We start from the raw sequence: 27,669 nt of genomic DNA on the forward strand, positions 1-27,669 counted from the left end.
GCAGCGGCGATGCTGCGATATATCGCAGTATTCCCTCAAAAAGGGCCCGAGGCACAGGCAGCACAGACTGAGGTGGGACAGGGCTGGCCCACAGCCACTCTGGTGATGTGTGGCAGGACCTGGGGTGAGCCTGAGACCCCCCTTCTCTGTCAGCGCGACACAACCCACAAACGCCATTTGGGGCTCGCCCCCTCACGAAACTCGTCTATGCTAGCGGACCACATATCCCAGCATGCAATGCTGTCCCGCCAGGAGACGGGCGCGGAAAGGACTACAACTCCCAGCGGGCATCGCGCCTCGCTGCCCGCCTCCCCGGAGCGGCGGGGTGGGCGGCGCTGCACGCTGGGATCTGTAGTCCAGCCGGACGTCGGTCACACACGGTGCCTCCCTTCCTCCGCCCCCCCCCCTCCCCCCGGTTTGACACCCCCTCCCGCCCCGCTCCGCCCTCCTCCCCGCCCCGCCGGTTGTCCCTCCGTAAACGGAAGCCGAGGAGGGACGAAGGAGCCGGGGAGGAGGTTGGAGCAGCGCGATGGGGGACTCCAAAGTGAAGGTGGCGGTGCGCGTCCGCCCCACGAACCGGCGAGGTGAGACTTTCCTCCCTCAGTGACACTCCCCCGCTCCCCGGCGCTGGTGTGAGGGGAGCGGGCCCGAGGGGCAGAGCGGGGCGGGAGGCCGGGGGGTGCCGGTCCTCATGGGTGTCTGTAGGGGCAGGTGTGGGTGTCGAGGTGCGCGTGACCCGTCGCGGGGGCGTGTTTATAGGTGTATGTGTCGGGGGGGGGGTGGGGGGGAAGTGTGTATAGGTATATTTATTTATTAATTAATCTTTATGAAGATCTTAGTTTTGTCATTTAGACGTAAGGTATTTTCACACTCTCTTGTATAGTCAGTTTTTCCCTTATTTGTGCTGGCTTCTATGTAGCAAAGGGCAAAGACAAAAATCACTGTAAGGCAACAAACTTTGGCAGAGGGCTATTCTGCAGAAAATCTGGTGACGAAAAGAAATAGTGAAAGAAGTATACTGAAAATCTGTGAAACTAATGCAGAAAGTGAGGATAGGCAGCAATATATTAAAAATAGTATTTCACATTCCCTGGTACTATGAGAAATGCAAAATGAAACAGTAGCTATTAGCTTGGCATGTCAAAAAAGGCCAGTTGTAAGGTGCTTACTTAAGAAATGTTGTAGGAGATAGAGTGTGCGGCAAATCGGTTTGCGATGTTACAGCAGGGAGTGAATTCAAAAGCGATTTCAGGCAAGAGGGAGCTGGAACATTTCTGGGGACCAGTAGCACTAACAGTGGCAGAAGCAATGGTGAAGAATTTACAGGATTTCAGCACAGAGCAGGAAAACTAAAACAGATTCCGATAAAATGCCAGGGCAGTTTACTGGGAAGGATGTTTCTACTTTAGAGAGCTCATTTTTGCCAGTTTGTAAATTCATAGCGGCCGAGAGTCATGAATGCCTCACAACTGGTGACTGCAGAGCTAGAAAATGGAATGACAACAGCTCAGCAGCCGCTTTAGAGACAGCCAGCGTGGCTTCGCCGAGGGCAAATCGTGCCCGACTAATCCAGCGGCCTTCCATGATGGAGTGACGGCATTAGAGGACGAGGGAAGAGCTACGGATGTCACCTGCCTGGAGGACGTCAGTGAGGCACGGACAGGTTCTGGATAAATGGCTTTTAATGGAAAAACTGAGAACAAAACACGCACTACCAAAGCTACTACATCGTCAACACACCCTCCCCCCTCCCCAAACCCACCCGTTCCCCGCAACAGGCCCAGTCCCACCCCCCGCCCCAGCACTGGCTGCAGGGGCCTTGCGCTTGCCGCCATTTTCTGGCCGGGAGCCATTTTGCCGCTTCTCCCCTCGCTTCTCCGCTCGCTTCTCCCCTTGCTTCTCCGCTCGCTTCTCCGCTCGCTTCTCCCGGCTGGTGTCGTGCCGGGACACACTGCCCTGAGGGGGTGGCAGGTCTGTCCCCACGTCCTGCCGTGGATCCTCAGCCCTCATCCTGATGGGAGTTAAGTGCTCCCTGCTCAAGGTGGCTTTGGAGGCCTTGGGGACACGAGTCATTGGGGAGCATCTTCTCGGGCAGCCACAGCGAGCTGATCCTGCGCTGGGGGATGGAGCCACTAGTGCCACCGGTGTCCACGGGCACGGGGACGCTGCTGGAATCGTCCCGGCTGATCCCCCCCTTGCCCCCAGGGAGCAATCCAAGTGCCTCATAGCCTCTTCCAGCAGCACCACCTCAGGCAGCACAACGTCACCGGCTGGAATCACCCCGGGGTCCCTGATGGCTTGGACGTGGAGGGCAGCAGAGTGGCTGGGGGAGATGTTACCACCCAGGGGGGTGCCCTCATCCATGGGGACATCACTCGCCAGGGAGATGTCACATCCTGGGAGGATGTCCTCATCCATGGGGACATCACTCGCCAGGGAGATATCAACACCTGGGAGGATGTCCTCATCCATGGGGACATCACTCGCCAGGGAGATGTCAACACCTGGGAGGATGTCCTCATCCATGGGGACATCACTCGCCAGGGAGATGTCAACACCTGGGAGGATGTCCTTAACCATGGGGATATTGTTGCCTGGGTGGCTGCCACTGCCTGGGGGTGCCGCCAGCGGTTGGCTCTGCTGGACAGGCCATGGTGCGTGTACTGTCCCTCGACGTGGTGGTGGCTGCGGAGGGACGGTGGCAGCACTGGACGGGCTGAGGCCGCTGCTCTGCCCTGACAGTTGTGGGGCAGGACAGCTCAGCTTGGCTCTGGGGGGCCCATTGCTCTGCCCAGGCCGGGGGGAGCCGCAGCCCGGGGGTCCCCACAGGGCAGCACCTGGCCGGGAAGCAACGCTGTGGCCGGTGACAAAGGTGGCAGCTGGAGGCAGGTTGGTGCTCGTCCACTCCGAGTGGGAGACATGGGGGTTGAAGCAGCTGCTGCTTGGAGCCATCTGCAGACCTGCAGAGGTGAGAGGGAGATGTGCAGGGGTGAGGACCTGGAGGAATCTCCTGGGGCACCCCCTGAGCCAGCCCTGAGCACAGACATCCCCCTGCTCTGTGCCGGGTGAGTGGGGAGCTTGTGGCAGGGACGATTGTCCATGTGGTGGTGAAATGGGAGAGATGGCTCCAAGAGATTGGGGAATTATCTATAAATTATATTTACTGGGCAGGTTGATCCTGACAGAGAGACATGAGCACTCACTGGTGATCACATCCCAAGCCGGGACAGGAGGGCGCATGAGGGGACTGAGAAGGAGAAGGGAGAGGCGCAACGGAGAAAGGGCTCTGAATTTCCCCAGAGCGAGTCCCGGGGCTGTCGGGGTCAGGGTTAGTCCTCACCTCTGGTGTAGAAGGTTTTGGGGAAGAGGAATGGCTGCAGTAGCTGGGCCATCGGAGGAGCCCCAGGGCCGCACAGTGTGTGCTGCAGAGCTGGCAGTGCCATGGTCACTTATGTCCTGTGGATTCTGTTTGAGTGTTGCCTGGCAAGGAATGTTGGGGCTCCCCGTGTTCTGTCCCGCCCCCAGTAGCTTTGACTGCTCTTCATGCAGAGGGAAAGGGTTAACAAAAGAGTTGAGTTAAGAGTTATGGTCAATGGCTCAATGTCCAGGGGGAAACCAGTAAGGAGTGGTGTCCCTAAAGGGTTTGTACTGGGACCAGTACTATTTCATGTCTTCACCAATGACATAGACAGTGGGATTGAGTGCACCCTCATCAAATTAGTGAATGACACCAAACTGAGTGGTGCAGTTGCCTCACCTGAGGGAAGGCATGCCTTCCAGAGGGACCTGGACAAGCTTAAGAAGTGGGCCCATGTGAACCTCTTGGAGATCAACAAGGCCAAATGCAAGGTCCTGCACATGGGTCAGGGCAATCCCCAGTAACAATACAGGCTGGGGGATGAGTGGATTGAGAGCAGCCCCACAGAGAAGGACTTGGGAGTACTGGTGGATGAAAAGCTGGACATGACCCGGCAATGTCTGCTCGCAGCCCAGAAAGCCACCCGTGTTCTGGGCTGCAGCCAGAGCAGGGGGGGCAGCAGGGCCAGGGAGGGGATTCTCCCCCTCTGCTCCGCTCTGGGGAGACCCCCCTGCAGTGCTGGGGCCAGCCTGGGGCCCCTGACATCAGAAGGACACTGACCTGCTTGAGCAGGGCCAGAGGAGGCCACAGAAATAATCAGAGGGATTAAACACCTTTCCCATGATGAAAGGTTTGGGGTGGTTCAGCCTGGAGAAGGGAAAGCTCTTGGGGAGACCTTATTGCCGCCTTTCAGTACTTAAAGGGGGCTTATAAGAAAGATGCAGAGAGACATTTTAATAGGGTCTGTTGCAAGAGGACAAGGAGCAACAGTTTTAAACTGAAAGGGGGTAGATTTCGATTAGATGTAAGGAAGAAATTCTTTACTGTGAGGGCAGTGAGGCGCTGGCACAAGTTGCCCAGAGCAGCTGTGGCTGCCCCCTCCCTGGAAGGGTTCAAGGCCAGGTTGGACGGGGCTGGGAGCCCCCTGGGCTGGGGGAAGGGGGCCCTGCCCGGGGCAGGGGGGTTGGGACTGGGTGATCTCTGAGGTCCCTTCCAACCCAAACCACTCTATGATTGAATGACATTTTTGTTCTGGAGCAACTTTCTGCAGACGTAATTTTTTGATCCCGCATGTGATGAATATTAGGAGCAACAGTGTGGCTGTGAAGCTGACTGTGGAAGAGCCTCTTAAGAGACATCTCCTCAAGGCAAGCGGGAGGCCGTATGCTGTACAATGCAGCTCTGGGCAAGAGGATGTCTCTGCAAAGAGATGGGCCTTTGAGCTGAGGGGTGTTGGAAGAGGTGGCTTGGTATTTCTGGCAGCTACACACTGCTCCTTGCTTCTCTGGTTGCGATGGCCTTGTGCTGTGCAACAAGCTCTCCTTCATGCTCTTCACTCGTAATAACGTGGTTCTTTGCCTTTCTGAAAACTCAGAAAACTTACCGGCACAAACCCGATGCTCCTTCCCATCCCAGTTATTCGCAATCGGGAGAGGTATTCCCAAATTTTAAGAGAAAATATTTTTGTGTTTTCTTAGTTTTGCAGGCATCCATGAGTGAAGGACCAGAGTACCTCAATCTGTCCCTTCAACAATCCTTCCCCGCTCCATGTTTTCAATTGGAAACCGCACCAGTGAGCTCCTAAATCCAGGTATCATGTACACCAGTGAAGCGGAGGTCTGGAAGCAGAGACAGAAGCAAGGTCTAAGTATCAGAGCTGGGCTTCATTTTCCCAGTAAGCAGACCCAGACCTCAGGTTGAGTTCCCTCTTTATAACACATTGAGATATGGATAGGTACCTTAGGGAACATCTAATGTCAATGCTCACCCATACAGAAATACCACGGGGACTTTTGATTTAGGAGCCAAACTGGTTTGTTTGTTCAATGGGCACGTTTCCAGCAGAGGCCCATGACACCAGCTTTTAGCAGTACACTCCCAACACTTGACATTTATTAAAGCCACAGCTCAGTGAGTGAGGTAATTACCTGGGCATTTCCATTTTCATTTCTAGTAAGTCCAAATTAAAGTCCAAATAAAGTACATTTTTAGCCCTTCGGCAAAGATTACTCCTTTTTTTTTTTTTTTGAACACTTTCCTTCAGGTAGTTAACCATTCATAATACCCATCAATAACCGCTTAGCTGAAGGTATTAGGGTTTAGGGTTACGTAGACAGTAGTAGTCAAAATGCTGTTTCATTCTTTTTGTCACATAATCTATACTGTATGATAAGCACTACGTAGTAGGCACAAAGCAAAAAGGAGGCCCCCGGTATTTACTTCTCTCTGATAACCCGTGCTAATGAGTTTGCTGCCATTTTAGCTGAAATATGGATAAAAGAAATCCCATCTCGTGTCCTAACGAGCGCAAGCCCTGAGCGTAGACAAACCCTGGGAAGGGCCACATAAGGGTTGTGGCAAGATCAGTGGAAATCCTCTGCCCAAATTCAGGGTGCCAGGACCACATCTGTGTCTCCATGCTTGGCTGCAGCATTTTAGGAGCCATGGGAGAGTTGCCAGCACCCCTTTGCTCTCCCACTTTCACCCCAAAGGAGCTGGTCCAGGGGAATGGGTGCCACCAGGCAATGGGTGCTCATGCTGCGAGGGCGGGTAGAAGTCCTTGCTTGTCCCCAGCTCTTTCCTTAAAAGCAGCAGGGGAAAATCAATAAATAAGGAAGGACAGGAAAGGGGACCATTACAATTAGACCTGATTTTATTTTGCTCCGTAGCCACCGGGCGTCACTCTTGCCTATAGAGTCAGAAAGGAATTTTTGGTCGTCGCTGATAAAATCCCATTTCATCCATAAATTCTACAGCTCCCGGCACTGACAGCAGCATCCCCATTTATCAAAATTTCCCAAGTTTCAACATCAAATTACCAACTCGTTAAATCTGGGGGTATCTGGAGCTGGCAATTTAGCCTGCGGTGTTATTTGCTAAACATAGGCAAAACACATTAGGGTTTTTTTATTATTATTATTATTATTATTATTAGTGTAAATGCAGCTGGATAATTTAGATCTGGGTTTGGATTAGGATCTTGGCCAGTGTCTGTCGGTGTCTGGATTACCAGGACATGCTCTGAAGCTGTACAGCTTCTGGGGAAGAGGGAAGGTGAAGAAGAGACAAGGTGTGGATGGGCAGAAAAGCAAAAAAATGTGGCTTTTGCAGGCGGCGCCTCTGCAGAAGTGGAGCAAAACCAACATGATTCAGCAGATGAAGCTGTAAAATATTCCAACCTTTGAAGTCAAGGCAGTTCAGCCCTGACCATTCATGTATCTCAGAAGTACTAGGAGATAAACGCGGGAAACATTACACAGCTCGGTAAATATGCGTTCATCAGAGTACCCGTAATTGCCATTGTGTTGGGATTTTTGCTTTTATAGAACTACAAACTTGTCTTACAACTGCTAGAAACGCTCTCCCGCTAATTTTGTATTTTTCAAGTTCTTCAGAGATTCTCCATTTTCTCCAAAGACAGAAAATCTATTTTCCTTTCAAACAAAGGAAATCCAGTGTGGAGTCTTTACCTGAGGAAAGAACCTCTCAAAGAAAATGTAACACGGCTGGTAAAACCAGTTGCTCTGAAACACTCTGTATCAGCAAACTGAACAGCTGATAAGAATAATAGAAATTTTTAGTCAATGAGAAAATACTCATCAGGAACCTCATCCTACCAGCACAAAATTTGCTAATATTGCCTGGCCTTGCGTTGCTGCCAGAAGTATGAATTTGTACTGAAATCCCACTGTATGGGAGAAGCACCCCAGCCAAAGTGTAAGAAATTTCACTGCTATAAACAGGGCACATATGGGGTTTATGGAGACATCGGGGTCTGGCTATTGATTTGTGCTTTCCTCTGGGTAATACATGTCCTATAATGCCATGAGATTTATGACCAGGACTTTGAACTCTGGAATAACTTTTAAAAAGAGGGGGCTGTCTATAAAAAGTGTGGTTCGGGTTTTAATCTGTTATAATCTAGTGCCGCAAGAAGACTTCGAGAGTTCATTTATTTGGCCGTGAATACTTTTCACACTGAGACTAGGAGGCCACACTCAAATACCTTCAAAAGTTCATGCCAGGATCAGTGAAATTCAGAGTCACGAATGACCCAGGGAACAATCAATCCTTTGATTATAGGAAGTTCCTATTAAAATAATGGAGCACAGAAAGTGCCTTGCTAAAATGAATGTGAGTCTCCCAAACCTGTACATTTGCGCAAAGTGTTGGCTGAGAAATTTCAGCAATTCCTTTTAAAAAAAAAAAACAAACAAACAAACAACAAAAAACAAAAAGCAGACAACATTTTGATATCAAGCAGAGTTTTGACAACTGATTTGGATAAATTGAATTTCTCTTTTATCCAGATTTCTTGACCTGTTCTTAATACCAATTTCCCTTGGTGCTTGCTTTCTTGATTATAGTTGAAAGAAATTTATAACAAATCTATCTTCTGTTTTCGCTTCTACGTACCTATAAATTTCTACTACATTTATATATTTGTATCTCCAGACTGAAAAGCAAGATAAACCTGAAGGCAAACTTATCGTACCAGAATAAAACTCTTTACTCCTGGGACTGGCCAAAACAACAATCTATGAAAAATGCAAAACAGCAACAGGTCTTGTTTTTAAACTGTTTCGCCAAATATTTTTGTGCTGAGAACCTGATCACTGAAGATGCTAAAGTGCTGCTGGCTGCCCTGAATGCCTCCCAGTCTCTGACTGGGACTGTCCCAGTTGGTGCTCAGCTTCTTGCAGAAGTGGACCCCTTAAGAGTTTGCATACAACTAACTAAACACTAGTAAGATCCTCTGTTTTAGTTTTCCAACACCTGAATGATTTATGGGCAGAAAGTAGGTCTACTGCAAATTCATAATTGATGCGTCTCTTTTGATACGCAGTCTAACAAATGAAAAAAAATATTTAAAATACAATTGATTTGTTACTTGTTATGGACTGGAAGAAGACTTCCAAAAGACTGTCATGTTTTCTGGCTTGCCCTGAGATACAGTTCTATCTAGAAGATCCGAGATCCAAACCATTCATACCTTCACCTAAATAAAAACAAAAGCCATCTTCTTCCCTTGGGTCCTGGTGATACACACACCCCAGCCATCCCAGTTATGTGGGACACATTAAACTGTTTTGACTTGGTTACTTCTAAACAAAACCAATGAAATTCAGTTGCTTATAAAAAAATGAGACGGAGGCCCTCTTTTTCTCTCCTCCACATCACTGCTTTAATCCCTGCTATGACCAGGTGGGTGTAGCAATGACTGTAGCTCCTCAACCTGATGAAAATAGTGTTGCATTCAGAAATTCGATAAATGAATGGGAGGGACAAGTAATGCTTCCCCCCCCCCCCCCCCCCCCCGGATGTTTTGTTAATTAAATTAGCATTTAAATAGCCAGAGCTAATCTGGGAAGTCAGGCCCTCATTACAGTAACTAGGAAGGGGGAAAAGAGCTGCAGACAATTCCCTACAAGATGGGGTTAAGTTGGCGTTTCACAAACTATTTGCCCAGCCTGTCCCTCCCAAGTGAAAGCTGCCACCCCCCCCACCCCACCCCCCCTTTCCTCCCAGAATAATTAGCATGTTCCAGTGCTGTGAATGGAAACAATATCCTCCCTCCAAGCTGTGCCCCTCCAGGGAGATGCTTCCCACAGATTGTGAAACTCTGAGCCAGGGAAAGGGCTTGCCGAGGAATTCACAGTGGGGTAATTACACTGAGGTAGCTTGTGCCCGGTGCAAGATAAGTTGCATTACTGTAATTCATTGCAGGAGGCAGGGGCTCGCATAAAGGAAATGTCCAGAGGCAAGACTGCAGAGCCATGAGAAGTCATTGCCTTCCCAGAGCCCCGATAAAACCCGACGTTGAAGCTGAGGATGGTTCTTTGGCCTCCGAGGATGTCTCCGTCTTCAGAGAAGTTTGCAGAACGTAGCAACGATCACGTGCGAATCTGGTTTCTCTTTGGCAATTAGAATGGAAGAAAGGTTGAAAGGGTGAGTTTTCAGATTTTAAAATAAATTCTTCATCCCAAGTAGAAAACTGAAGCAAAGCTTGCAAGAATTGGATGCTTTCACTTGTTATTGTCCATGTATATGGCACTTAAAACATGCTGGCCCCTCTTTCTATCAAATGAAAAGCTGGTCTGCAATCCTTTCCCCACAAGATTTACTATTTAATTTTACATATAACAGAGAGACCAATGATAACTAATATCAGAGGAGAAGATGCAGGAGGAAGGGCTGGATTTGGGTGACACCTGCTATCCCCAGCAGTATGCACATCTGGCAGGTTTCATCCCACTTATTTAAATTGTATTCCAGGTGACTCAACAGAAAAAACATCACCCTCCACTTGCGGCTCATCATGCCCAGCTGTAAAGCGGGGATTATATTTATCTCCATTGCAAAGTACTCGGTTTCAGAAGACGCTGGTGCGGTTTGCTGAGGCCCCGGCTGGAAAATACCACAAGAAGTTCAAAGCCCGGTTTCATCCTGTAATTGGATCCTCAAGTCCACAAGTGCAAGAACCAACTGTGCGGGCTGAAAGCAGGTCCTCCCCTCTCCCAACAAGAACCCCACCACAACACGGGGCTGTGGGGCTGAGCTGCAAGCGTGGCATACCCAGGAGCTGCTACTTTCTGCTGCTATGCACAAAAAAATGTTGTTTAAAGCTTTTGCCACCCTGTTTGATCTGACCTGCTGTTATTTTTTCTTTCTTTTTTTTTTTTTTTAACTCTAAGACATCTTCTTAACTCTCATGCTCACTTGGGATGCTCTTAAGAACATGGACTTTAATCCCAGTGTTACTTAAATACCAATTTAATATTTGTTTTCTCTCTGCCTTGACAAGATATTCCTCAGGTCAAGCAGGCATGAAATGATAGATATTGAGTGCAATTCTTCTGGGCAAGAAGAGCTACCTTCTAAAATCTTATCTCAAAACCACTTGGAAATGTGTTCTTTATTTATTTATGCCATAAAATCTCATTCGATGTTGAAGGCCCAAAGGATTACAATTCTGAATTGGTTGGTTTGCTGTTTTGTTTTTTTTTTTTTTTTTTCTTTCCCCCTGTCCTTGCTGAAATCTGGCCTTTCAAAATAACACAGAGAGAATCTTTGTTTTGATCTAAAATAGCAGCTGCAAGGGCTTTCAACCATGACCATTTAAATGAGATTTCTTTTTTTGCATCTTCGCATTATAGTTTCATTCTCGGTCTCTGAGATCAGTAGCTGCGGTTGAGCAGCCGAGCCGTCTAATGGGAATAAATTGTAATATTGTTCCAACTGTCTCCGATTATTACTGTTGAGCTCTATTAATGAACCGCCTTCATTAAGCAAACTGCAAAGTGTGTTGACGGCGGCGTATCAGAGGTTGCTCTGCGAAGCCAGACCCAGCCATCATCTAACCCCACGGTCTTTACGTTGGGTTACGGTTCGTGATCCTCGGCGTGACGTGATTTCTAACGGACAGAAACCCCACGGACCAGCAGAGCAATGCCGCCTTGCTTTGTGACTCCCAGAGAACATCTTGCGGCGAGGTGAGGTTTTGGGTCGCAGCGGCGATGCTGCGATATATCGCAGTATTCCCTCAAAAAGGGCCCGAGGCACAGGCAGCACAGACTGAGGTGGGACAGGGCTGGCCCACAGCCACTCTGGTGATGTGTGGCAGGACCTGGGGTGAGCCTGAGACCCCCCTTCTCTGTCAGCGCGACACAACCCACAAACGCCATTTGGGGCTCGCCCCCTCACGAAACTCGTCTATGCTAGCGGACCACATATCCCAGCATGCAATGCTGTCCCGCCAGGAGACGGGCGCGGAAAGGACTACAACTCCCAGCGGGCATCGCGCCTCGCTGCCCGCCTCCCCGGAGCGGCGGGGTGGGCGGCGCTGCACGCTGGGATCTGTAGTCCAGCCGGACGTCGGTCACACACGGTGCCTCCCTTCCTCCGCCCCCCCCCTCCCCCCGGTTTGACACCCCCTCCCGCCCCGCTCCGCCCTCCTCCCCGCCCCGCCGGTTGTCCCTCCGTAAACGGAAGCCGAGGAGGGACGAAGGAGCCGGGGAGGAGGTTGGAGCAGCGCGATGGGGGACTCCAAAGTGAAGGTGGCGGTGCGCGTCCGCCCCACGAACCGGCGAGGTGAGACTTTCCTCCCTCAGTGACACTCCCCCGCTCCCCGGCGCTGGTGTGAGGGGAGCGGGCCCGAGGGGCAGAGCGGGGCGGGAGGCCGGGGGGTGCCGGTCCTCATGGGTGTCTGTAGGGGCAGGTGTGGGTGTCGAGGTGCGCGTGACCCGTCGCGGGGGCGTGTTTATAGGTGTATGTGTCGGGGGGGGGGTGGGGGGGAAGTGTGTATAGGTATATTTATTTATTAATTAATCTTTATGAAGATCTTAGTTTTGTCATTTAGACGTAAGGTATTTTCACACTCTCTTGTATAGTCAGTTTTTCCCTTATTTGTGCTGGCTTCTATGTAGCAAAGGGCAAAGACAAAAATCACTGTAAGGCAACAAACTTTGGCAGAGGGCTATTCTGCAGAAAATCTGGTGACGAAAAGAAATAGTGAAAGAAGTATACTGAAAATCTGTGAAACTAATGCAGAAAGTGAGGATAGGCAGCAATATATTAAAAATAGTATTTCACATTCCCTGGTACTATGAGAAATGCAAAATGAAACAGTAGCTATTAGCTTGGCATGTCAAAAAAGGCCAGTTGTAAGGTGCTTACTTAAGAAATGTTGTAGGAGATAGAGTGTGCGGCAAATCGGTTTGCGATGTTACAGCAGGGAGTGAATTCAAAAGCGATTTCAGGCAAGAGGGAGCTGGAACATTTCTGGGGACCAGTAGCACTAACAGTGGCAGAAGCAATGGTGAAGAATTTACAGGATTTCAGCACAGAGCAGGAAAACTAAAACAGATTCCGATAAAATGCCAGGGCAGTTTACTGGGAAGGATGTTTCTACTTTAGAGAGCTCATTTTTGCCAGTTTGTAAATTCATAGCGGCCGAGAGTCATGAATGCCTCACAACTGGTGACTGCAGAGCTAGAAAATGGAATGACAACAGCTCAGCAGCCGCTTTAGAGACAGCCAGCGTGGCTTCGCCGAGGGCAAATCGTGCCCGACTAATCCAGCGGCCTTCCATGATGGAGTGACGGCATTAGAGGACGAGGGAAGAGCTACGGATGTCACCTGCCTGGAGGACGTCAGTGAGGCACGGACAGGTTCTGGATAAATGGCTTTTAATGGAAAAACTGAGAACAAAACACGCACTACCAAAGCTACTACATCGTCAACACACCCTCCCCCCTCCCCAAACCCACCCGTTCCCCGCAACAGGCCCAGTCCCACCCCCCGCCCCAGCACTGGCTGCAGGGGCCTTGCGCTTGCCGCCATTTTCTGGCCGGGAGCCATTTTGCCGCTTCTCCCCTCGCTTCTCCGCTCGCTTCTCCCCTTGCTTCTCCGCTCGCTTCTCCGCTCGCTTCTCCCGGCTGGTGTCGTGCCGGGACACACTGCCCTGAGGGGGTGGCAGGTCTGTCCCCACGTCCTGCCGTGGATCCTCAGCCCTCATCCTGATGGGAGTTAAGTGCTCCCTGCTCAAGGTGGCTTTGGAGGCCTTGGGGACACGAGTCATTGGGGAGCATCTTCTCGGGCAGCCACAGCGAGCTGATCCTGCGCTGGGGGATGGAGCCACTAGTGCCACCGGTGTCCACGGGCACGGGGACGCTGCTGGAATCGTCCCGGCTGATCCCCCCCTTGCCCCCAGGGAGCAATCCAAGTGCCTCATAGCCTCTTCCAGCAGCACCACCTCAGGCAGCACAACGTCACCGGCTGGAATCACCCCGGGGTCCCTGATGGCTTGGACGTGGAGGGCAGCAGAGTGGCTGGGGGAGATGTTACCACCCAGGGGGGTGCCCTCATCCATGGGGACATCACTCGCCAGGGAGATGTCACATCCTGGGAGGATGTCCTCATCCATGGGGACATCACTCGCCAGGGAGATATCAACACCTGGGAGGATGTCCTCATCCATGGGGACATCACTCGCCAGGGAGATGTCAACACCTGGGAGGATGTCCTCATCCATGGGGACATCACTCGCCAGGGAGATGTCAACACCTGGGAGGATGTCCTTAACCATGGGGATATTGTTGCCTGGGTGGCTGCCACTGCCTGGGGGTGCCGCCAGCGGTTGGCTCTGCTGGACAGGCCATGGTGCGTGTACTGTCCCTCGACGTGGTGGTGGCTGCGGAGGGACGGTGGCAGCACTGGACGGGCTGAGGCCGCTGCTCTGCCCTGACAGTTGTGGGGCAGGACAGCTCAGCTTGGCTCTGGGGGGCCCATTGCTCTGCCCAGGCCGGGGGGAGCCGCAGCCCGGGGGTCCCCACAGGGCAGCACCTGGCCGGGAAGCAACGCTGTGGCCGGTGACAAAGGTGGCAGCTGGAGGCAGGTTGGTGCTCGTCCACTCCGAGTGGGAGACATGGGGGTTGAAGCAGCTGCTGCTTGGAGCCATCTGCAGACCTGCAGAGGTGAGAGGGAGATGTGCAGGGGTGAGGACCTGGAGGAATCTCCTGGGGCACCCCCTGAGCCAGCCCTGAGCACAGACATCCCCCTGCTCTGTGCCGGGTGAGTGGGGAGCTTGTGGCAGGGACGATTGTCCATGTGGTGGTGAAATGGGAGAGATGGCTCCAAGAGATTGGGGAATTATCTATAAATTATATTTACTGGGCAGGTTGATCCTGACAGAGAGACATGAGCACTCACTGGTGATCACATCCCAAGCCGGGACAGGAGGGCGCATGAGGGGACTGAGAAGGAGAAGGGAGAGGCGCAACGGAGAAAGGGCTCTGAATTTCCCCAGAGCGAGTCCCGGGGCTGTCGGGGTCAGGGTTAGTCCTCACCTCTGGTGTAGAAGGTTTTGGGGAAGAGGAATGGCTGCAGTAGCTGGGCCATCGGAGGAGCCCCAGGGCCGCACAGTGTGTGCTGCAGAGCTGGCAGTGCCATGGTCACTTATGTCCTGTGGATTCTGTTTGAGTGTTGCCTGGCAAGGAATGTTGGGGCTCCCCGTGTTCTGTCCCGCCCCCAGTAGCTTTGACTGCTCTTCATGCAGAGGGAAAGGGTTAACAAAAGAGTTGAGTTAAGAGTTATGGTCAATGGCTCAATGTCCAGGGGGAAACCAGTAAGGAGTGGTGTCCCTAAAGGGTTTGTACTGGGACCAGTACTATTTCATGTCTTCACCAATGACATAGACAGTGGGATTGAGTGCACCCTCATCAAATTAGTGAATGACACCAAACTGAGTGGTGCAGTTGCCTCACCTGAGGGAAGGCATGCCTTCCAGAGGGACCTGGACAAGCTTAAGAAGTGGGCCCATGTGAACCTCTTGGAGATCAACAAGGCCAAATGCAAGGTCCTGCACATGGGTCAGGGCAATCCCCAGTAACAATACAGGCTGGGGGATGAGTGGATTGAGAGCAGCCCCACAGAGAAGGACTTGGGAGTACTGGTGGATGAAAAGCTGGACATGACCCGGCAATGTCTGCTCGCAGCCCAGAAAGCCACCCGTGTTCTGGGCTGCAGCCAGAGCAGGGGGGGCAGCAGGGCCAGGGAGGGGATTCTCCCCCTCTGCTCCGCTCTGGGGAGACCCCCCTGCAGTGCTGGGGCCAGCCTGGGGCCCCTGACATCAGAAGGACACTGACCTGCTTGAGCAGGGCCAGAGGAGGCCACAGAAATAATCAGAGGGATTAAACACCTTTCCCATGATGAAAGGTTTGGGGTGGTTCAGCCTGGAGAAGGGAAAGCTCTTGGGGAGACCTTATTGCCGCCTTTCAGTACTTAAAGGGGGCTTATAAGAAAGATGCAGAGAGACATTTTAATAGGGTCTGTTGCAAGAGGACAAGGAGCAACAGTTTTAAACTGAAAGGGGGTAGATTTCGATTAGATGTAAGGAAGAAATTCTTTACTGTGAGGGCAGTGAGGCGCTGGCACAAGTTGCCCAGAGCAGCTGTGGCTGCCCCCTCCCTGGAAGGGTTCAAGGCCAGGTTGGACGGGGCTGGGAGCCCCCTGGGCTGGGGGAAGGGGGCCCTGCCCGGGGCAGGGGGGTTGGGACTGGGTGATCTCTGAGGTCCCTTCCAACCCAAACCACTCTATGATTGAATGACATTTTGTTCTGGAGCAACTTTCTGCAGACGTAATTTTTTGATCCCGCATGTGATGAATATTAGGAGCAACAGTGTGGCTGTGAAGCTGACTGTGGAAGAGCCTCTTAAGAGACATCTCCTCAAGGCAAGCGGGAGGCCGTATGCTGTACAATGCAGCTCTGGGCAAGAGGATGTCTCTGCAAAGAGATGGGCCTTTGAGCTGAGGGGTGTTGGAAGAGGTGGCTTGGTATTTCTGGCAGCTACACACTGCTCCTTGCTTCTCTGGTTGCGATGGCCTTGTGCTGTGCAACAAGCTCTCCTTCATGCTCTTCACTCGTAATAACGTGGTTCTTTGCCTTTCTGAAAACTCAGAAAACTTACCGGCACAAACCCGATGCTCCTTCCCATCCCAGTTATTCGCAATCGGGAGAGGTATTCCCAAATTTTAAGAGAAAATATTTTTGTGTTTTCTTAGTTTTGCAGGCATCCATGAGTGAAGGACCAGAGTACCTCAATCTGTCCCTTCAACAATCCTTCCCCGCTCCATGTTTTCAATTGGAAACCGCACCAGTGAGCTCCTAAATCCAGGTATCATGTACACCAGTGAAGCGGAGGTCTGGAAGCAGAGACAGAAGCAAGGTCTAAGTATCAGAGCTGGGCTTCATTTTCCCAGTAAGCAGACCCAGACCTCAGGTTGAGTTCCCTCTTTATAACACATTGAGATATGGATAGGTACCTTAGGGAACATCTAATGTCAATGCTCACCCATACAGAAATACCACGGGGACTTTTGATTTAGGAGCCAAACTGGTTTGTTTGTTCAATGGGCACGTTTCCAGCAGAGGCCCATGACACCAGCTTTTAGCAGTACACTCCCAACACTTGACATTTATTAAAGCCACAGCTCAGTGAGTGAGGTAATTACCTGGGCATTTCCATTTTCATTTCTAGTAAGTCCAAATTAAAGTCCAAATAAAGTACATTTTTAGCCCTTCGGCAAAGATTACTCCTTTTTTTTTTTTTTTGAACACTTTCCTTCAGGTAGTTAACCATTCATAATACCCATCAATAACCGCTTAGCTGAAGGTATTAGGGTTTAGGGTTACGTAGACAGTAGTAGTCAAAATGCTGTTTCATTCTTTTTGTCACATAATCTATACTGTATGATAAGCACTACGTAGTAGGCACAAAGCAAAAAGGAGGCCCCCGGTATTTACTTCTCTCTGATAACCTGTGCTAATGAGTTTGCTGCCATTTTAGCTGAAATATGGATAAAAGAAATCCCATCTCGTGTCCTAACGAGCGCAAGCCCTGAGCGTAGACAAACCCTGGGAAGGGCCACATAAGGGTTGTGGCAAGATCAGTGGAAATCCTCTGCCCAAATTCAGGGTGCCAGGACCACATCTGTGTCTCCATGCTTGGCTGCAGCATTTTAGGAGCCATGGGAGAGTTGCCAGCACCCCTTTGCTCTCCCACTTTCACCCCAAAGGAGCTGGTCCAGGGGAATGGGTGCCACCAGGCAATGGGTGCTCATGCTGCGAGGGCGGGTAGAAGTCCTTGCTTGTCCCCAGCTCTTTCCTTAAAAGCAGCAGGGGAAAATCAATAAATAAGGAAGGACAGGAAAGGGGACCATTACAATTAGACCTGATTTTATTTTGCTCCGTAGCCACCGGGCGTCACTCTTGCCTATAGAGTCAGAAAGGAATTTTTGGTCGTCGCTGATAAAATCCCATTTCATCCATAAATTCTACAGCTCCCGGCACTGACAGCAGCATCCCCATTTATCAAAATTTCCCAAGTTTCAACATCAAATTACCAACTCGTTAAATCTGGGGGTATCTGGAGCTGGCAATTTAGCCTGCGGTGTTATTTGCTAAACATAGGCAAAACACATTAGGGTTTTTTTATTATTATTATTATTATTATTATTAGTGTAAATGCAGCTGGATAATTTAGATCTGGGTTTGGATTAGGATCTTGGCCAGTGTCTGTCGGTGTCTGGATTACCAGGACATGCTCTGAAGCTGTACAGCTTCTGGGGAAGAGGGAAGGTGAAGAAGAGACAAGGTGTGGATGGGCAGAAAAGCAAAAAAATGTGGCTTTTGCAGGCGGCGCCTCTGCAGAAGTGGAGCAAAACCAACATGATTCAGCAGATGAAGCTGTAAAATATTCCAACCTTTGAAGTCAAGGCAGTTCAGCCCTGACCATTCATGTATCTCAGAAGTACTAGGAGATAAACGCGGGAAACATTACACAGCTCGGTAAATATGCGTTCATCAGAGTACCCGTAATTGCCATTGTGTTGGGATTTTTGCTTTTATAGAACTACAAACTTGTCTTACAACTGCTAGAAACGCTCTCCCGCTAATTTTGTATTTTTCAAGTTCTTCAGAGATTCTCCATTTTCTCCAAAGACAGAAAATCTATTTTCCTTTCAAACAAAGGAAATCCAGTGTGGAGTCTTTACCTGAGGAAAGAAACTCTCAAAGAAAATGTAACACGGCTGGTAAAACCAGTTGCTCTGAAACACTCTGTATCAGCAAACTGAACAGCTGATAAGAATAATAGAAATTTTTAGTCAATGAGAAAATACTCATCAGGAACCTCATCCTACCAGCACAAAATTTGCTAATATTGCCTGGCCTTGCGTTGCTGCCAGAAGTATGAATTTGTACTGAAATCCCACTGTATGGGAGAAGCACCCCAGCCAAAGTGTAAGAAATTTCACTGCTATAAACAGGGCACATATGGGGTTTATGGAGACATCGGGGTCTGGCTATTGATTTGTGCTTTCCTCTGGGTAATACATGTCCTATAATGCCATGAGATTTATGACCAGGACTTTGAACTCTGGAATAACTTTTAAAAAGAGGGGGCTGTCTATAAAAAGTGTGGTTCGGGTTTTAATCTGTTATAATCTAGTGCCGCAAGAAGACTTCGAGAGTTCATTTATTTGGCCGTGAATACTTTTCACACTGAGACTAGGAGGCCACACTCAAATACCTTCAAAAGTTCATGCCAGGATCAGTGAAATTCAGAGTCACGAATGACCCAGGGAACAATCAATCCTTTGATTATAGGAAGTTCCTATTAAAATAATGGAGCACAGAAAGTGCCTTGCTAAAATGAATGTGAGTCTCCCAAACCTGTACATTTGCGCAAAGTGTTGGCTGAGAAATTTCAGCAATTCCTTTTAAAAAAAAAAAAAAACCAAACAAACAACAAAAAACAAAAAGCAGACAACATTTTGATATCAAGCAGAGTTTTGACAACTGATTTGGATAAATTGAATTTCTCTTTTATCCAGATTTCTTGACCTGTTCTTAATACCAATTTCCCTTGGTGCTTGCTTTCTTGATTATAGTTGAAAGAAATTTATAACAAATCTATCTTCTGTTTTCGCTTCTACGTACCTATAAATTTCTACTACATTTATATATTTGTATCTCCAGACTGAAAAGCAAGATAAACCTGAAGGCAAACTTATCGTACCAGAATAAAACTCTTTACTCCTGGGACTGGCCAAAACAACAATCTATGAAAAATGCAAAACAGCAACAGGTCTTGTTTTTAAACTGTTTCGCCAAATATTTTTGTGCTGAGAACCTGATCACTGAAGATGCTAAAGTGCTGCTGGCTGCCCTGAATGCCTCCCAGTCTCTGACTGGGACTGTCCCAGTTGGTGCTCAGCTTCTTGCAGAAGTGGACCCCTTAAGAGTTTGCATACAACTAACTAAACACTAGTAAGATCCTCTGTTTTAGTTTTCCAACACCTGAATGATTTATGGGCAGAAAGTAGGTCTACTGCAAATTCATAATTGATGCGTCTCTTTTGATACGCAGTCTAACAAATGAAAAAAAATATTTAAAATACAATTGATTTGTTACTTGTTATGGACTGGAAGAAGACTTCCAAAAGACTGTCATGTTTTCTGGCTTGCCCTGAGATACAGTTCTATCTAGAAGATCCGAGATCCAAACCATTCATACCTTCACCTAAATAAAAACAAAAGCCATCTTCTTCCCTTGGGTCCTGGTGATACACACACCCCAGCCATCCCAGTTATGTGGGACACATTAAACTGTTTTGACTTGGTTACTTCTAAACAAAACCAATGAAATTCAGTTGCTTATAAAAAAATGAGACGGAGGCCCTCTTTTTCTCTCCTCCACATCACTGCTTTAATCCCTGCTATGACCAGGTGGGTGTAGCAATGACTGTAGCTCCTCAACCTGATGAAAATAGTGTTGCATTCAGAAATTCGATAAATGAATGGGAGGGACAAGTAATGCTTCCCCCCCCCCCCCCCCCCCCCCCCGGATGTTTTGTTAATTAAATTAGCATTTAAATAGCCAGAGCTAATCTGGGAAGTCAGGCCCTCATTACAGTAACTAGGAAGGGGGAAAAGAGCTGCAGACAATTCCCTACAAGATGGGGTTAAGTTGGCGTTTCACAAACTATTTGCCCAGCCTGTCCCTCCCAAGTGAAAGCTGCCACCCCCCCCACCCCACCCCCCCTTTCCTCCCAGAATAATTAGCATGTTCCAGTGCTGTGAATGGAAACAATATCCTCCCTCCAAGCTGTGCCCCTCCAGGGAGATGCTTCCCACAGATTGTGAAACTCTGAGCCAGGGAAAGGGCTTGCCGAGGAATTCACAGTGGGGTAATTACACTGAGGTAGCTTGTGCCCGGTGCAAGATAAGTTGCATTACTGTAATTCATTGCAGGAGGCAGGGGCTCGCATAAAGGAAATGTCCAGAGGCAAGACTGCAGAGCCATGAGAAGTCATTGCCTTCCCAGAGCCCCGATAAAACCCGACGTTGAAGCTGAGGATGGTTCTTTGGCCTCCGAGGATGTCTCCGTCTTCAGAGAAGTTTGCAGAACGTAGCAACGATCACGTGCGAATCTGGTTTCTCTTTGGCAATTAGAATGGAAGAAAGGTTGAAAGGGTGAGTTTTCAGATTTTAAAATAAATTCTTCATCCCAAGTAGAAAACTGAAGCAAAGCTTGCAAGAATTGGATGCTTTCACTTGTTATTGTCCATGTATATGGCACTTAAAACATGCTGGCCCCTCTTTCTATCAAATGAAAAGCTGGTCTGCAATCCTTTCCCCACAAGATTTACTATTTAATTTTACATATAACAGAGAGACCAATGATAACTAATATCAGAGGAGAAGATGCAGGAGGAAGGGCTGGATTTGGGTGACACCTGCTATCCCCAGCAGTATGCACATCTGGCAGGTTTCATCCCACTTATTTAAATTGTATTCCAGGTGACTCAACAGAAAAAACATCACCCTCCACTTGCGGCTCATCATGCCCAGCTGTAAAGCGGGGATTATATTTATCTCCATTGCAAAGTACTCGGTTTCAGAAGACGCTGGTGCGGTTTGCTGAGGCCCCGGCTGGAAAATACCACAAGAAGTTCAAAGCCCGGTTTCATCCTGTAATTGGATCCTCAAGTCCACAAGTGCAAGAACCAACTGTGCGGGCTGAAAGCAGGTCCTCCCCTCTCCCAACAAGAACCCCACCACAACACGGGGCTGTGGGGCTGAGCTGCAAGCGTGGCATACCCAGGAGCTGCTACTTTCTGCTGCTATGCACAAAAAAATGTTGTTTAAAGCTTTTGCCACCCTGTTTGATCTGACCTGCTGTTATTTTTTCTTTCTTTTTTTTTTTTTTTTAACTCTAAGACATCTTCTTAACTCTCATGCTCACTTGGGATGCTCTTAAGAACATGGACTTTAATCCCAGTGTTACTTAAATACCAATTTAATATTTGTTTTCTCTCTGCCTTGACAAGATATTCCTCAGGTCAAGCAGGCATGAAATGATAGATATTGAGTGCAATTCTTCTGGGCAAGAAGAGCTACCTTCTAAAATCTTATCTCAAAACCACTTGGAAATGTGTTCTTTATTTATTTATGCCATAAAATCTCATTCGATGTTGAAGGCCCAAAGGATTACAATTCTGAATTGGTTGGTTTGCTGTTTTGTTTTTTTTTTTTTTTTCTTTCCCCCTGTCCTTGCTGAAATCTGGCCTTTCAAAATAACACAGAGAGAATCTTTGTTTTGATCTAAAATAGCAGCTGCAAGGGCTTTCAACCATGACCATTTAAATGAGATTTCTTTTTTTGCATCTTCGCATTATAGTTTCATTCTCGGTCTCTGAGATCAGTAGCTGCGGTTGAGCAGCCGAGCCGTCTAATGGGAATAAATTGTAATATTGTTCCAACTGTCTCCGATTATTACTGTTGAGCTCTATTAATGAACCGCCTTCATTAAGCAAACTGCAAAGTGTGTTGACGGCGGCGTATCAGAGGTTGCTCTGCGAAGCCAGACCCAGCCATCATCTAACCCCACGGTCTTTACGTTGGGTTACGGTTCGTGATCCTCGGCGTGACGTGATTTCTAACGGACAGAAACCCCACGGACCAGCAGAGCAATGCCGCCTTGCTTTGTGACTCCCAGAGAACATCTTGCGGCGAGGTGAGGTTTTGGGTCGCAGCGGCGATGCTGCGATATATCGCAGTATTCCCTCAAAAAGGGCCCGAGGCACAGGCAGCACAGACTGAGGTGGGACAGGGCTGGCCCACAGCCACTCTGGTGATGTGTGGCAGGACCTGGGGTGAGCCTGAGACCCCCCTTCTCTGTCAGCGCGACACAACCCACAAACGCCATTTGGGGCTCGCCCCCTCACGAAACTCGTCTATGCTAGCGGACCACATATCCCAGCATGCAATGCTGTCCCGCCAGGAGACGGGCGCGGAAAGGACTACAACTCCCAGCGGGCATCGCGCCTCGCTGCCCGCCTCCCCGGAGCGGCGGGGTGGGCGGCGCTGCACGCTGGGATCTGTAGTCCAGCCGGACGTCGGTCACACACGGTGCCTCCCTTCCTCCGCCCCCCCCCTCCCCCCGGTTTGACACCCCCTCCCGCCCCGCTCCGCCCTCCTCCCCGCCCCGCCGGTTGTCCCTCCGTAAACGGAAGCCGAGGAGGGACGAAGGAGCCGGGGAGGAGGTTGGAGCAGCGCGATGGGGGACTCCAAAGTGAAGGTGGCGGTGCGCGTCCGCCCCATGAACCGGCGAGGTGAGACTTTCCTCCCTCAGTGACACTCCCCCGCTCCCCGGCGCTGGTGTGAGGGGAGCGGGCCCGAGGGGCAGAGCGGGGCGGGAGGCCGGGGGGTGCCGGTCCTCATGGGTGTCTGTAGGGGCAGGTGTGGGTGTCGAGGTGCGCGTGACCCGTCGCGGGGGCGTGTTTATAGGTGTATGTGTCGGGGGGGGGGGGGGGGGGGGGGGGAGTGTGTATAGGTATATTTAATTATTTATTACACCTCCGTGTGCAGGTACAGGTAGGTTGGGGGGGCGTAGCCGAGCAGCTCTCACAAAGCAGCTATCTTCGCTACCCTCTCCTGACACCGTTTTCCTAAACTCGCCTTGTTTTATGGCTTTTTTTTTTTTTCCGTCTATCTCCCCCCCCACCCGGGGTACACCGCTCTCCACACCTCTTGCACCTGCCTTACAGCCGGGCTGTGCCCTGTTTCCTGCTGGGAGAGCTCTTCCTTCTTCCTGCTTTCTGGGGGTTTGGGGAAAAATACCTCTCTTTCTGTGTTTTCTCCTGTGCTCATTCAGCCCTCAGCTCTGTAACCTCGCTCGTTATCCCGTGGTGATTGAGTGGGACGGAGTTAACCAGATGACAGAGGCACTGTAAGGACAAAAGAAACAAAAACAAACAAGAAAAGATGGAAGAGGAAGCAGAGAATATTTTGTTGTTGTTGTTGTTAGGTTGGTGTTTTGTTTTTTTCCCCTCAGCGAAACTTGCCTAAGGGTTATGTTAATCAGACCATGGACTGGGCATCTCTTTAAATGTTTGTTACTTAATTAGAAAAACTTGCTCTAGATGATGAGGAAGCAAGTATGAAAAGTCAAATTTAGCCAAGAAATGAAAAGGTGAAGAAGGCAAAAATCCAAGAAATGTGTAGGGTAGGTTTTTTTCTCCCACATTCTCACAGAACTATGCCAATAATTCCTTTTGGGGAAAGGGAATCAAGTGAAGTCAGTTTAATAGCTGAAGCAAAAGGTAAGGGGTGGCGGAAGGGGAAAACCCTTTATCTTCTATGTGATCTGAAGCAAAGTAACTTTTAAATTCCTTTCAATAAATAATAAGAAAAAAAAAAGGTTAAAGTATTGACTACAGTATTTCCATACCTTTTAAAATAAAAGCAGGGGAATGTCAAACTGAGTTCACAAGAGCTATCAAGTCCCATGTCCAAAACAGAGGAGATGGAGTTGAGTCTTGGGTTAGGGCAATCGAGGATATTTTGACCAAAATCTGCATTTTGTTAAATTTCAGGTAGCAGTTCTCAAAACTGACGAGGGACCCATCCTTGTGGAGAATTGCTTGGAGGAGACTGAGTGACAGTGTGATGGACTTGGTGGGAGCTGGGATGGAAAGGAGCTGAAAGGTGGTGCCTTGTTTCAGTGATAGACATGGGCTTTCCTCTTGCTCACGTCCCTTTCCTGTCATAGGTCATTTCCTTGGCTGTGACCCAGACATCTTCTGACTCTGTAGTGCTCTTTACCCATGGGATTATACAAGAATTCAGGTTGGAAGGGACCTCTGGAGTTCTCTAGTCCAACTCGCTGCTCAGAGCAGGTCAAATTAGGCAAGGTTGCACAGGGCCTTGTTCATTCAAGTTTTGAATCTCCAAGGATGAATAATGCACGTCTCCTTCCTGGTGTATATTCTACGTATATTCAGCCCCGAGTTCATGCACATGTAGTGGTCTTCAAGCTGTTTGCAGTTAAGGACTGAGTTCCACAGAAAATATATGTGGGGAAGAAGTGGTAGAAAAAAAGGGGAAAAAAATGATGGAAAATTATAGATTTAGGACAGTACCTCTGTTTGAAGCTTCTGCCTTGCTGGGGAATATCCTAACAGCAAGCTGCACAAATCTGGGAGAATGGGAGAGTGTATCTTGTTATTTGAGCTATTTTATTCTGCATAAACTTAAAAATGTTATGGAATAGAGAGGATGACTGCAGCCTGGTTGTTTGGAGGCTCATCCAGGAGTGAGGGATGTTTGAGTATCAGTCCTTGCTGTTCCTCAGAGACAAGAGGGAGCTGAAGCCCACGCTCCTGGCACATAGCTTGGCAGTCTGGATGTACCTCCTCTCTGTTAAGAACTGCTTTGCAGCTATTAAAACAAACTCTTACTTTGTGAGTGATACCTAAATCCATGTAAGTCTAGCCTAAAAGATCAATGTCTTTTTCTCTCCCTGAAACAAAGTGTCCCGGAACGTTTTTTTTTTTTTTTTTTTTAATGGATTATTTGTCACAGTCCAGATGTTTTGGTCAGTTCTAAACAACTGACACCTCCATGCAGTATTTCTGATGCTCCTAGAATTTACAGAAACAGTGATATGAAGCCTAGTATTTTTCTTACCTACTTGATGTTACATTTAAGAATTTGTGTAACCGATTTTCTGAGGAGTCATTCACTTGTAGGACTTCTGTGGCTTTGTTTTTTTTAATAGGCTTTGAGGCAAGAGGCAGCTTTCTTAGAAGCTCTCTAATATGCACTTTGTTCTGAGTAGTATTTGTATGAAGTTCTAGGGCTTTGGACCTGAAGCAAGTATTTGTTTTCTTCAGGATCACAAGTAATGTTCTTTCCTTCCCTCTGCAACGAAGGGCTTAAAATTGCAAACCTGTCAGATGGTTATAACTGTTGAAATTTAAGCTTTGAAATATTCTCAGTGTTTACTTACAGTGGTGGTGGTTGTCTTTGGTGTTTGAATTATGAATTTCTTAAGGCGAGGGTTTATTAGGTTAATAAAAGTGGTATGTTTAACTATTACTAATTTATACAGCTCATAAAAGTATAATAGGTTCCTTGCGTGGATGTTGGAGGGATTTCTATATCAAATAGTTGGTTATTCATAGTACTCGCATTTCAAGGTGATAGTACTGAGTGTCGTGCTTCATTCTCATGCAAAGTGGCAGTCTACAAACTAAGCTTATAATACTGATTTTTAGCAGCAAGGGGGAGCATTCATAATTGTGCGTAGGTTACTTTTTTTTATGCAACTAGGTTACTTTTTTGCATCTTGCTTCAAATTAGACACCAATCCTACAAGCTGTGTATGGAAGCCATGCTTTTATAAAACTACTGCTACGTCAGTACACTTGCAGCATCACATCTAAAGTTGTAGGCTCTGCTAGGTAGCAATTGTGACTTCTTTTTTTGCATACTTCCTACTTTGCAAACTGGGGTCTTGATTAGCATGCTATTATGAATTAAATAATTCAGTGCTGTTTTGTTAGGTAAGACTCTTAGTGCTCTGTTTTCTTTGTGTCGTCATTCACAAAAATATTTCCTTGTGCACTGCTTTTTCAGATGGGTTTTTGATTACAATCAGTACGTTCTTTTGCTGTTGTATTTTAGACTTGCAGTGGATTTTCTTTTACCAATATTGTCAGTGTTTGACTTCGCTTAGCAGGTATTAATTTTATTTCAGGTAAAGGCCATGCAAAGCTTAAGCCGTACCATGAAGCAAAGCAAAAGACAGCTGGAGGCTTCTTAATTAAGATTTGTTTTACTGAATATTTTGTTTTTGAGTGATACTGATGTACAGGCATTCCATAAGTATGTTTAAGTCCTTGTGTTTCCCTGTGCCTTTGAATCAATTCAGTGTAGTGTTAATTAAAATATAACATCTTTTATCAGTACTAAAAGAATATGACTTATGATCAAGGGTATAGCTGAAGCCAGTCAAAACTACTGCTGTTGTGTTGCTACATCTCACTTGGGTTAATGCTTTTCTGTCTGAACAAGAAAAGCAGGAAACTAACTGCAAAAAAATATGTGTTTAGTGCTTTGTCTGAGTTATTGAGGAGCAATAGAAGTATCAGTGGTGGCATTACACAGCTCAGGTGGGGAGTGGTGGTGTGGATGTGCCAGGTTCAGTGTAAGTAGTGTGTGACTACAGCCTGTCTGCTGGCAGTGCTGCCAGATGAAACTGTTCGTAGGATTGTGGTATAAGACCCATAGCTTCCAGTTTAAATACCTAGATGGCCTCTAAATATACATTCAGGTGTCTATTATGTTAATGTATATATTCATCCAGGCTAGTTTCTGTGCTCATACAGGGAACTCTTCGTGCTTTGATGAAGATTCTGTCTCCAGTGCTTGTAAGGAAGGAACTTGCTCCTGTATCTGTGCAAGCTTCTGACCATGGTCTTAGGTGCTAATTTTATGTCTTCCTTCTCTTTGGAGGAGGTTGCTTTTCCAGTCGCTTGAAATGGTTTTGGTTTGGGGGGAGGAGGTGAGGATTGTTCCCGTGTCTTTGTTTTGTTTTGTTTTTTCCCCATTGGAGATTTACAACAGCAACAATTTATCTATAAATTGGAGTTTGTGCAAGCAGTCTTACAAGACTAATTATGGTATTAGAGTAAATGAATACAGCACCTAATGTATCCTGATAGCAATATGCAAAACACAAGACTTTTCTTCATCATTATCCTTGTCATATATGAGTGCGTAGAGTTTTTAAAATTTCCTGGTGATTGTTGATAACCTATAAAATACTGTTTGTGGGATGAGCAGGATTAACCTAGAGATACGGTGACAAATGGGTATGGCACGTAGAGTTAGTGTTTCATCTTGTGTTCTTCAGTGAGGCAATCTTCTTACTCCCCACAGCCAAAGTCTCTGGTGAGACTACCAGTCAGTCCAATGTGGATGCCACAAAGGCAAACAATTCTTGTGCTAATTCCATCTTTAGAGCTAGCCTAAAGTGCAGTATGAGATTACCTTGCTGCTCTGGTTTCACATTTGCTTGCTTCTCCTGAAGTCAACAGAAGATCAGATACAGATGCTGTGAACAGTTCTGCCTTGGCCTTTGGGTGGCTGGTGGCAGAGCAAACACTATTGCATTTCGTCCTTGTTAACTTTGAAGCCTGAAATAAAGCAGCAGCGGAGAGTTTTGTGTTTAACTTCCTCAGAG

General features: G+C 48.1%; 1 protein-coding gene and 2 long non-coding RNA genes across 18 annotated transcripts in view; all 3 read left to right on the forward strand.

The window, feature by feature from the left end:
- The first annotated feature begins 417 nt into the window (after window positions 1-417).
- Window positions 418-10,816, forward strand: LOC122154516. Of its 7 annotated transcripts, none has more exons than XR_006166470.1 (6): window positions 418-584; window positions 1,443-1,663; window positions 5,056-5,252; window positions 6,689-8,323; window positions 9,305-9,526; window positions 9,854-10,816. It is a non-coding gene; the product is annotated as an uncharacterized LOC122154516 (long non-coding RNA). The 7 variants fall into 7 exon arrangements; XR_006166468.1 differs by having other exon boundaries at window positions 6,689-6,841; window positions 8,033-9,526; XR_006166469.1 differs by having other exon boundaries at window positions 1,428-1,663; window positions 6,689-9,526.
- Window positions 10,817-11,480: 664 nt separating this feature from the next.
- Window positions 11,481-21,901, forward strand: LOC122154513. Of its 7 annotated transcripts, none has more exons than XR_006166454.1 (6): window positions 11,482-11,668; window positions 12,527-12,747; window positions 16,139-16,335; window positions 17,772-19,406; window positions 20,391-20,612; window positions 20,940-21,901. It is a non-coding gene; the product is annotated as an uncharacterized LOC122154513 (long non-coding RNA). The 7 variants fall into 7 exon arrangements; XR_006166452.1 differs by having other exon boundaries at window positions 17,772-17,924; window positions 19,116-20,612; XR_006166453.1 differs by having other exon boundaries at window positions 11,481-11,668; window positions 12,512-12,747; window positions 17,772-20,612.
- Window positions 21,902-22,590: 689 nt separating this feature from the next.
- KIF13B (kinesin family member 13B) overlaps window positions 22,591-27,669 on the forward strand; it is a 140,140-nt gene continuing 135,061 nt past the window's right edge. For all 4 annotated transcript variants that reach the window (XM_042803364.1, XM_042803366.1, XM_042803365.1 and 1 more), the window contains exon 1: window positions 22,591-22,753. In XM_042803364.1, coding sequence (XP_042659298.1) covers window positions 22,699-22,753 — 55 coding nt within the window. In that variant the 5' untranslated portion in view covers window positions 22,591-22,698. The remainder of the gene's footprint in view (window positions 22,754-27,669) is intronic.

This window comes from Tyto alba, unplaced genomic scaffold (assembly GCF_018691265.1).
Source record: "Tyto alba isolate M040663 unplaced genomic scaffold, T.alba_DEE_v4.0 Super-Scaffold_40, whole genome shotgun sequence".
Classification (NCBI taxonomy): domain Eukaryota; kingdom Metazoa; phylum Chordata; class Aves; order Strigiformes; family Tytonidae; genus Tyto; species Tyto alba.